This window comes from Leucopleurus acutus (genome assembly GCF_964270905.1).
Source record: "Leucopleurus acutus genome assembly, chromosome: 2".
NCBI classification, from domain to species: Eukaryota; Metazoa; Chordata; class Mammalia; order Artiodactyla; family Delphinidae; genus Leucopleurus; species Leucopleurus acutus.
In genome coordinates, this window is record NC_139143.1 from 172,010,517 (window position 1) to 172,021,647 (window position 11,131).

Consider the following 11,131-nt stretch of genomic DNA (forward strand, 5'->3'; position numbering starts at 1 on the left):
AGAGAGAGTGGGAGAGAGAGAGAGAGAGAGCCTGAAACCCCAAACATTCAAGCATGCAGTCATAATACAGCACAAACCAGGTGTTTCCACTCAGCCCCACTGCAATCGCACTAAGAAGGATAACTATAGTAAAATAGAGATTTCTTAAGAAAGCTTGCAATTCCCAGAGAACAGCTACGTTGCCACCCTAACCCAGGAATCCATTGCTATTGCCAGGAGCGTCCTTGTGGTCTCTCATGGAGAGGTTATAGCTCCTGACTTCTCTGACTTCTTGCTCTTGGACAAGGCAGCTGCCTGCTTCAGGAGCTCTCGGTTTTTGGCCTTTAAAAAAAAAAAAATCAGTGCACACAAGACGTTTTAGCAGGATAGGCTATGTTTTTCATGCAGATGCTAAGGGAGACAATGCAGAGGTCAGGAAGAGGTGAACAAATTCTAGAGGCAGAAAACAACAGAAAGCTCTAGGGTTTGGTTCAGAGGGAAGAAAGTATTTGCTGGAGATTAATCAGTGTACTTCAATCTCCTGGGATCCACTATTACAAAAGGATGCTTTATGCAACACAAACGAACTGTGGAGTGCCTTAATGTGCTGGATAAACAGAATTTACAATTCAGACATCTGGAATCACATCTGGTTTACCCAAAAATCAAAGAATACATTTATTAATTCCACTGTTTTTGAGAGAAAAAGATCAGAACACATCCAAGAGAAAATATTAAAAGACATCTATAAGGTGGATTAATGTGATTTGTCAATTCTCTGAGAAAAAAGAAATCTAAGAGATGATCACTTAAAATACCATCAGCTAAATAAACCAGAGTTACCATATTAAATAGGAAGAGTCACCTGCAATTGTTCTGTAACTTCTTTGTGGGTTTTCTCCATCTGGTTCATTTTGGCTCTCATCTGAGATTCTTGGTATTGAAAATCAGCCTTCAGCTCTGTGATCTGAGGGAAAAAAAGGCAGAGTGACCAGAAGAAATCTCTGTGCAATGAGAAATGTTTTGGCACCAGAGTGCTAAATGGTCCCCCAAATTAATGAAATCCAGGGCTCTCCTAAAGATTCATACCTAAATCAAAGCCAGGGAACTGTGTATCCTATTCTTTCTAATGATTTCCTGAAAATTACACAAAATCCTGAAATAGCATGTTTGATACTTAACCACTTACTAGAAGGTTTTAGATATTTCATGTATTTAATATATGCAATAATCTTTCAAATACCTCCAAATAAATCAGTGATTATAACAAGTATGACTGACAGTTTGAGAGAAGCCATGAGAATAACAGCTGCTGCCATTTACTGAATTTTTACCTTGTTCCAGGCAAACTGTTTGATTATATTATTTCATTCAATCCTATGACAACCCTGTGGGACAGTAATGTTATTCTTCCCATTTTATAGATGGGAACATCAAAGCCTTAGAAAAGGTTAAGTAAAGTGGCCAAGATCATACATGTTAGCAAGTAGCAGAGCTAGAATTCAAACTCCAGGCCTTCTATTGACTATGCTATTCAAGGAACACAGAGAAGAGGTATCTAAATCAGAGAAGTGATGTGTGAGCTGAGTTTTGAGGTACAAGCAGCAACTGGCAGATGAGGTAAGGAAAAGGGCATCCGAGCAAAGGGAACAGTATGGGCACAGGCAGAGTGCGAGATAATTGAGAGTGTGTTCAAATGACTGAAGAGAGTGTCAGGAGATGAGGCTACTGATAGGCAGGCATGATGTGGAAGAGCCTGTGTTCCAACCCAAGAGTGTGACCTTGATCCTGAAAGTTATGGGAAATAATCTACTACTTGTTTTTGCTTTCTAAAACCCTAACTTTGTGGGAATTCCCTGGCGGTCCAGTGGTTAGGACTCAGCGCTTTCCCTGCCCTGGTCCAGGTTCAATCCCTGGTGAGGGAACTAAGATCCCGCAGTTGCAAAGCACTAGAAACAAGTGTTCCTTTTGTCTCTATTTTGCAAAAATCCTTTTATGTGTCATTCTTATCTAGTTCATGAAGAAAATATACTTGGGTCTGCTTTCATCTGACAGTCATGTAGTAAATTGGAAAGAATATTGGTCTCTTCCCATGAATCTCCACCTTACTGGCAGAGTAGAAACACAGCACAGTAGGGTCAGGAAGATTTGGGTTCATTCCTTTGTTCTGTCATTTATCAGCTGTGTGATTCAGACATTTAATTTGGTCGTTTAATCCTCTTGGGTCCACTTCCTCATCTGTAAGATGAGGTAGAAATCAGATGCAAAGAATGCACATAAAGATTTTAACATTATAAATGTCTTTGTTAGCCATTCAGAATGAATCATAGCATTCCGAACACAGTGCAAAACAACATAACAGCCTCCGGAAGAAAACAGAGCTAGAGGAAGGGACTGGAACCCTAAGGGGAAAAATACTGAAGGTACTGTTTATCTATGAAATGATGATAACAATAATTCCTACCTCAAAGTGTTGTTATGGGGATAAATGAGTTAATATATATAAGCACTTAGAATGGGGTCAGGCACACAGTAAGCCTCCAAAAAAGTTAGCTATTATTTTTATTGTTATTAAAATATTAAGGCAAAAATGAGATATTCTCTAACAATCTGAAAATAAGAAACAATAGATATGAATCAGAACAAGGACATAAAAAATTCCCCGAAAGAGGGGGAGATGGCTCTTAGACCAGAATAAGGCTTTACTGAAGATATTAATGAGCTCAAAGAGTAGGTCATTCAGGAAGGGAGTTATCAGCAATAGAAACAAAGTGATGCAGTTACAGAGGAAGGCCTACCTGAACACTGTCCAGGGAGGAGAGAGACCTGGCCCACATATTTTGAGTATTACTGTCCCCTGGACACAGCCATCCCAATAATAGAGACGGAGGCATCAGGTTCTCCTAGCCTGAGAGTACTAAAAATTCCAATTATGTAACTACTTCCTCTTGTCCCAACTCCGTGCTCATTCAGCAACCTCTGATTACAAGCTTCCTAGACAGCTTATGCTGAAAAGAGTAGTACTCTGTTATATTAAGAGGCAGACATTACAGTTGTGAATTAAGAGGCAGACATTATAGTTTTACACATCATCTCTGTAAGCTTGGTCAACATCGGTCCTCCCTTAGAAGTGGAAGCTTCCTCCAAATGCAAGAAAGAAAAATCAACTTTTGGAACTTCCCTGGTGGCACAGTGGTTAAGAATCCGCCTGCCAATGCAGGGGACACAGGTTCGAGCCCTGGTCCGGGAAGATCCCACATGCCACGGAGCAACTAAGCCCATGCGCCACAAATACTGAGAGCCTGCGTTCTAGAGCCTGCGAGCCACAACAACTGAGTCCATATGCCACAACTACTGAAGCCCAGGTGCAAGAGAGAAACCGCACAACAGGAGAGAAGCCACCGCAATGAGAAGCCCATGTACCGCAACAAAGAGTAGCTCACCGCAACTAGAGAAAGCCCGTGCACAGCAACGAAGACCCTACGCAGCCAAAGATAAATAAATAAATTTATAAAAAACAAAAACAAAAAAACAGCATCATGCCCTGCACCACATATCTTACCCGCCTGTCTCATTCTGACCTGGGAAGCACTAACTAAACAGTACCTTCTTCTCCTTCTCTAAAATCATTTGATCCTTTTGATGCAGCATCTTCTTTAGAGTGGCTACTTCTTCCTTCAGTTGGGCAATGATGACAAAGTGGTCAGTGCCTGGTGAGTCCAGAGCCAGGTCTGGGGAAAAGCTGAGTGGAAAAATGGAGGGGGAGAAAATCAGTTGGATTGATAAACTTTTTTCTACCTGAGTACACATCGTAGGCCACTTGACTGCAAGTGCAAGAGCAGGAGCAACTACTTGAATTCCCAGCATCAAGCAAAATACACATCTGACTTGAGAGTATTTGCTAAACTGCACAGGTAAGGTAGCCATCAGATAATTATACCAACCAAAGCCACAACCCACAGCATTCCTGCAGCATCTTTGCTCACATTCAGGACTAAAATAAATGCCTTCTCACAACAGCCAAGGATATTCTGTTCCAGGTTCACTGACGATCTCCGATTATGTATGGGTGAGAGTCATAATTTTTTTGTGATTAGATAATTTCCCTAGAATCTGGATAAATTATCAATTGTAAGTTCATGCGTTTTTCTTTAAAGCTACCCATAGAGTTTTTGACTCTTTGTTTTCTGCTCCAAAGCCCACGATGTGGTGTAGCTGCTGTGTTCTGCCCCAGGAGCAGTCAGTCTTTTTTAAAAAGTGATAGAAAGAAGATGAAATTAATAGGAAAGAAGCCAACTTCCCCCACTACAACTGGCCTATTCATTGTCACTTCCAATATCAAGAATTCTGCAATATTTAGTTAGGAAAAGAACAAAGAGGTGGCAAACTGCAAAGCCACACCACAACCTGGGGTTTTCAACAGATTCCTCCCAGTAATAGTCTCTGAGCACTACACTCTATCAAAGTGCCAGGTGAACTCCATCCTTTTAGTGGAGTAACCAGGACACGTTCAGGGAATCTGTAAAGCTCTGAAATTGTATGTACAATTCTATGTATACATACAATGGATGGTTTCTAGGGTGAGGATCCATAGCTTTCTAAGGCTGGTCAGAGGTGTCTTAGACCCAAACAAGTTAAGGAATCACGGCCAAGAGAGTCAAATCCTGCCCTTCTCTACAGACTTCCCAAAGGAAGCTCTTTACTTTTCCCAGGGCAACCTTTAAAGTAAAACACAAACCTGTTTCTCCTAACAGATACTGCAATACTGATTCCCAACTCCCTATATCAATATAGCAACTACTCTAGATACTCCCTGCTGTTGGTTCTTTCCTATATCTTAAACAACATCTAATAACTAATAATTCTCTACACAGGTAGAAACTCCAAATAACAAGGTGAACCACTGGACAAACTTCCTCATAGTTACCAAGTCAAACATTTCTATGGCTAGAATGGGAAGACACACTCCATTGATAAGAATATTCCCCCTCTGTCTACACGAAGCATATGAGAAGAATGTCAGAGGAAGAATGGATCACTGCTTTTCTAACTGATAAACATGCAGAATTACTGGGTAACAAAAAGTAAATGTAAAATAATAAAACAAGGCATGCAGGAGAAAATATTGAAAGGACCCATCATTGTCTCCACCGGTTTTCATGCTCACCAAGGGACTGTCTTCCCTCAACCCAACAGAATCTAGGTAAACCCATAAGCAGAGCAACAAATGAAATAGAGTAATGGGCTAGTATAAATAACTTCTTCTTGTCCTCACAGCTCCTAATACTCTGCTCTACCTGCTTCTTCTTTTTTTAAACTGAAATATAGTTGACGTACAATATAATGTTAGTTTCATACATAATGATTTGACATTTGCATATATCATGATCACCGGAAGTCTAGTAAACATCTGTCCCCATATAACATTATTATATTATTGACCATATTCTTTATGCTGTATATTACATCTCCATGACTTACTGATTATATAACTGGAGGTCTATACCTCTTAATCTCCTTCAACCTATTTTGCCCATCCCCTACCCCCACCCTTCTGACAACTACCTGTTTGTTCTCTGTACCTATGAGCATGTTTTTATTTTGCTTTGTTTGTTTTTTAGATTCACATATACGTGAGATCATGCAGTACTGGTCTTTCTCCAACTTATTTCATTTAGCATAATACCCTCTAGATCCATCCATGTTGTTGCAAACAGCAAGATTTCATTTTTTATGGATGAGTAATATTCCACTGTGTGTGTGTGTGTGTGTGTATACATATACACACACACACACACACATACATCATAGCTTCTTTATCCATTTGTCTATTAATGGTCACTTAGGTTGCTTTCATTATCTTGGCTATTGTAACTAATGCTACAATGAACATTGGGGTCTATATATCTTTTTGTTGTTTTTGGTTTTGTTTTTGTTTTGCGGTACGCGGGCCTCTCACTGTTGTGGCCTCTCCCGTTGCGGAGCACAGGCTCCGGACGCACAGGCTCAGCGGCCATGGCTCATGGGCCCAGCCACTCCGCGGCATGTGGGATCTTCCCGGACTGGGGCACGAACCTGTGTCCCCTGCATCGGCAGGCGGACTCTCAACCACTGCGCCACCAGGGAAGCCCTATCTTTTTGAATTAGTATTTTTGTTTTCCTTGGATAAATACTTAGAAGTGAAATTGCTGGATCATACGGCAGTACTATTTTTAATTCTTTGAGGAACCTCCATACTAGTGGCTACACCAACTTACAATCCCACCAACAGTGCACAAGGTTCTATTTTCTCCACATCCTCATCAACGCTTGTTGTTTGTTGTCTTTTTGATAGCCATTCTGACAGGTGTGAGGTGGTATCTCATTGTGGTTTTGATTTGCATTTCCCTGATGATTAGTGATGTTGAACATTTTTTCATGTGACTGTAGGCCATCTGTATGTCTTCTTTGGAAAAACATCTATTCAGGTCCTCGGCCCATTTTATTTTTTTTGATAAACTTCATTTATTTATGGCTGCATTGGGTCTTCGTTGCTGCATGCGGGCTTTCTCTAGTTGTGTCAAGCGGGGGCTACTCTTAGTTGTGGTGCGTGGGCTTCTCATTGCGGTGGCTTTTCTTGTTGTGGAGCACAGGCTCTGTGGCGGGCGGGCTTCAGCAGTTGTGGCACATGGGCTCAGTAGTTGTGGCTCGCGGGCTCTAGAGTGCAGGTTCAGTAGTTGTGCACGGGCTTAGTTGCTCCACGGCATGTGGGATCTTCCTAGACCAGGGCTTGAACCCGCGTCCCCTGCATTGCCAGGCTGATTCTTAACCAGTGCGCCACCAGGGAAGTCCCCTCTGCCCATTTTTAAATAGAACTGTTTGCTTTTTTGATGTTGAGATATATGATTTTTTTGTACATTTTGGATATTAACCCCTTATCGTTTGCAAATATCTTCTCCCATTCAGTGGGTTGCCTTTTCATCTTATGGATAGTTTCCTTCATTGTGCAAAAGCTTTTTAGTCTGAGGTAGTCCTATTTGCTTACTTTTGCTTTTGTTTCCCTTGCCTGAGGATACATATCCAAAAAACATTGCTAAGACCAATGTCAAAGAGCATACTGTCAATGTTTTCTTCTAGGAGTTTAATGCTTTCAGGTCTTACATTTAAGTCTTTAATCTATTTTGAGTTATTTTTGTAAGTAGTGTGAGAAAGTAGTCCAGTTTGATTCTTTTGCATGTAGCTGTCTAATTTTCCCAACACCATTTAGTGAAAAGGCTGTCTTTTCCCCACTGTATATTCTTGCCTCTTTTGTTGTAGATCAATTGCTCATATAAGTGTGGGTTTATTTCTGGGCTCTCTATTCTGTTCCATCAGTCCATGTGTCTGTTTTTGTGCCAATCCCATACTGTTTTGATTACTGCAGATTTGTAGTACAGTTTGAAATCAGAAAGCATGACACCTCCAACTTTGTTCTTCATTCTCAAGATTGCTTTGGCTCTACCTGCTTCTTGAGGGAGGAGTCTTCCTATACCAATAAATCGTTGACAAAACTAGTTGTGTCTTTCTTGTGTTAGGTCCTGACCTCTCTAACTCTGTAACTCCTGATTAATAAGAACTGCTGGGTATCAAAATGAAAAAAGATGGCTAGGTTACCAAGGCAGAAAATCAAATCCAGTCTCTTTCTAACTACCTCCAAAGACAGGGAACTCACTATTTCTCCAGGAAGCTTCTTGTCTTTTCCAAAAGCTTAAGAGAACATCTTTCCTCAGGTTGAGCCAAAACCTGCCTCCCTATCAGTCCCATCCATTAGTCCTGGGTCTGTCCTCAAAGGCCACACAGAGTAAGTCTAATCTTTCAGGCATATTTCAGAGGGAGAATAAAATAAAACTATAAGGAAAGGAAAAGAATGTCCTTTAGAAACAATAAACCACAAAGTGTGCCTGGAGGTCACCCACTGCTTTTACTGCCCATAGAACAATAAACAAATATGATCAAAAAGTGCATTTCTCGGGCTTCCCTGGTGGCGCAGTGGTTGAGGGTCCATCTGCCGATGCGGGGTACGCGGGTTCGTGCCCCGGTCTGGGAGGATCCCGCGTGCCGCGGAGTGGCTGGGCCCGTGGGCCATGGCCGCTGGGCCTGTGCGTCCGGAGCCTGTGCTCCGCAACGGGGGAGGCCGCGGCGGTGAGAGGCCCACGTACCGCAAAAAAAAAAAAAAAAACAAAAAAAAAAAAAACAAAAAAAAAAAAAAAAAAAAAAAAAAAAGTGCATTTCTCAGGGAAGAAAGGTAGAAATGAACTCCGATTTTCTTCAAATTGAAGAGTTTTTGTTACAATTTTGACAAACTATAAAATATTGAGATGGAGGCTGTGAATTTTATAGGATACTAAAAAATAAAAAGACTAAGGCATTTTATAAGTATAAAAGCATGAGAAAAATGGTTTTATTTTTTTAAAAAAAAACCCTAAAGTAATGGGTTCTCTATGATATGGAAGGCTAATGAATAAAGAAAAAGAAGAGGGCTTCCCTGGTGGTGCAGTGGTTGAGAGTCCGATGCAGGGAACACGGGTTCGTGCCCCGGTGCAAGAAGATCCCACATGCCACGGAGCGGCTGGGCCCGTGAGCCATGGCCGCTGAGCCTGCGCGTCCGGAGCCTGTGCTCCGCAACGGGAGAGGCCACGACAGTGAGAGGCCCGCGTACCGCAAAAAAAAAAAAAAAGAAAAAGACGAGAAAAAATAATCAAATATTCCTCGATATTTAAAAAATAAAAAAGAGGACTTCCCTGATGGTCCAGTGGTTACGACTCCACACTTCCACTGCAGGGGGCGCGGGTTTGATCCCTGGTTGGGGAACTAAGATCCCAAATGCCGTGCAGCACGGCCAAAAAAAAAAAGAGAGGAGAATATGGTAGTATAGAAAGGTCAATGGAAAACTGTTAGAGAGCAACCTGCAGAAGACATGAAGGGATAAAAATGAAAGAATAAAAGCATAAATTTAAAAGTATATGTATATTATGTGTGGCTGATTCACTCTGCTGTACAGCAGAAACTAATACAACATTGTAAAGCAACTATACTGTAATAAAATAAAAAGTATATGGATATTTTAAGAGTGGGACAAGCAAAGTGGATTGTGATTAATTAAAAACTGGGAGGCAGTCACAATAGATAGTTAGGAAACAAAACTGGTAACATTTACTACAGAACTGAATTCAAAATGGATACTCAGGAAAAAATTTTTGGTTTGCATGACATTAAAAAAAGGACTGTTAAAAAAAAGTCTTGTCAGAATGTTTTCTAAGTGAAGGAAAAGCAAGGGAAAAAAACACAAAAAGTAAAAAGAAAAGGAAAAATGTAATTTACCTTGTATATGAACTTTTAAAAGACAGAAATGTAAACAAGTGGAATAGATTGTTAAGATTGCTAATACAGGAACATTCAAATGGAACTTGTATATGAAAATAATTTTTTTGGCAGCAGAAAAATTTTTTCCAAATTTTCAAGTTATTAGGATAAGTTATTTTTTTAATTACCTTGTACATTTAAAGGAAAAATTATTTTTAAAGATCTTTCCCAGAGGACATTATGAAAGACTACAGACCTAAGTTAAGGCTCGGCATCCTACTTGAGGAAAACAATCATTGCTGGTAACCGGATGCAATAAAACACTGAGCAGAAAGTTTAAGTCTTTGGCTTGGTGTATCCATAACAATAGTCATAAAGAATAGTGGCAGTATCTCAAGAACAAAATGAGCTAATAGAAGGCAAACTTTAAGGACTGTTGGTTAAACTAAAAGTTAAACTAAATGAGCTTTTCTGGGTCATTCAAATATAGCCTGCGTCACAAATAGCACAAAACAGAAATGATGAATCTAAAGGCTGTGGGTCTTGGCTTAGGCCTTTATAAAGCAGGGCATTCAGAATGGTTCACTCTTTTAAAAAGTAGTTTTTACAGGATCATGAATCCTGGCAGAGGTGATGGGACAATCAGCGCCACATCTATTTTCTTCAGAATGGTCAAACTAGCTGCTCAGAGAATAAACAATAAAGCTGACCAGAAAGATGGTCTTTATGGTTCCTTCCCCTATGTAATCAGAATATCTAAATTAAGCATTTCTAGAAGGATCAATTCAAGAAGTTTAAAGTCACTAATACTAGCATTAAGAAGACAGCTTGCAGAGTCTCAAATCAAGTTAATGAAAAAGCCAACTTCATAGACGCTGTGTATCCAGCTAAATAAACAAAATTCAGCGCTGGTAAGCCTATACGCTGGTCTGCTCCCATACCCACCACTGCCTGGGAGGGAGAACCGAGAATGGAAGTTTTCAGAATGGAGAGGATTCCAAGGATTTTAGGGAAGAGTGTGCCAGGTGGTCTCACTTCAGGATGCCCAGGCCTGGAGGAACAGGAAAACAGGTGGCCCCAAGACTCTGCTGAGAAGCCGCCCACTGCACCAACATGGACGGGGCACCCTGGATATGAGGAGAAAGTAGCTCGTAAGCGAAGCATGGCTGAGAAGGAGAGGGGAAAGTGAGGAATAAAAATGCATTCAGAAAGGCTTAAAATGCAACGAAAATATAAACACATCTCCTTCTCTCCTGAGCCAGCATCTGCATTGGGCTATCTCTGTTAATGCTAAGGAAGCATGGACTATCCCTCACAGACTGAGCAATACTGCCTTAATTCCAACTTGTCGGGAATTCCCTGGCGGTCCAGTGGTTAAGACTCAGCGCTTTCACTGCCGTAGCCCAGATTCAATCCCTGGTCGGGGAACTAAGATCCCACAAGCTGTGCAGTGCAGCCAAAAAAAAAAAATCCCAACTTGTCTCTGCTTTGCCTCTGAAGACCAACTCCTGCCCTGCCTGGAGGAGGCTACAGGCACAGATCACAATAAAAAGCATCTAGCTATTGACTTCTTTGAATTCGTGTGAGGAAGTTATTTGTGGACTGCAGAATTCAATTGCTATGAAATCCAGTTATATGTTCTAGACAAGATTAGATTTATAAACAAATATCAGTACTGTTTATTTATAAGATATCAAGTGGCTAGTGTAGCGAACCTGAGAAGTTCATTGACAACCACAGACTAGCCCCATGACACACCCTAAAATGTATTCCTGTTTCAGGAACTGTGTATGCATTTCAAACAGAAACATGCACACACACTTGAATTGGC

The 11,131-nt window shown here is 40.8% G+C and overlaps 1 protein-coding gene across 2 annotated transcripts in view; it reads right to left on the reverse strand.

The window, feature by feature from the left end:
• Positions 1 to 5: 5 nt before the first annotated feature.
• The window catches only part of FAM76A (family with sequence similarity 76 member A), a 25,555-nt gene continuing 14,429 nt past the window's right edge, over positions 6 to 11,131 (reverse strand). For both annotated transcript variants that reach the window (XM_082862552.1, XM_082862551.1), the window contains 3 exons: positions 3,586 to 3,721; positions 845 to 946; positions 6 to 321 (listed from right to left, as the gene is read on the reverse strand). In XM_082862552.1, the coding sequence (XP_082718678.1) occupies positions 235 to 321; positions 845 to 946; positions 3,586 to 3,721 (325 nt within the window). In that variant the 3' untranslated portion in view covers positions 6 to 234. The remainder of the gene's footprint in view (positions 322 to 844; positions 947 to 3,585; positions 3,722 to 11,131) is intronic.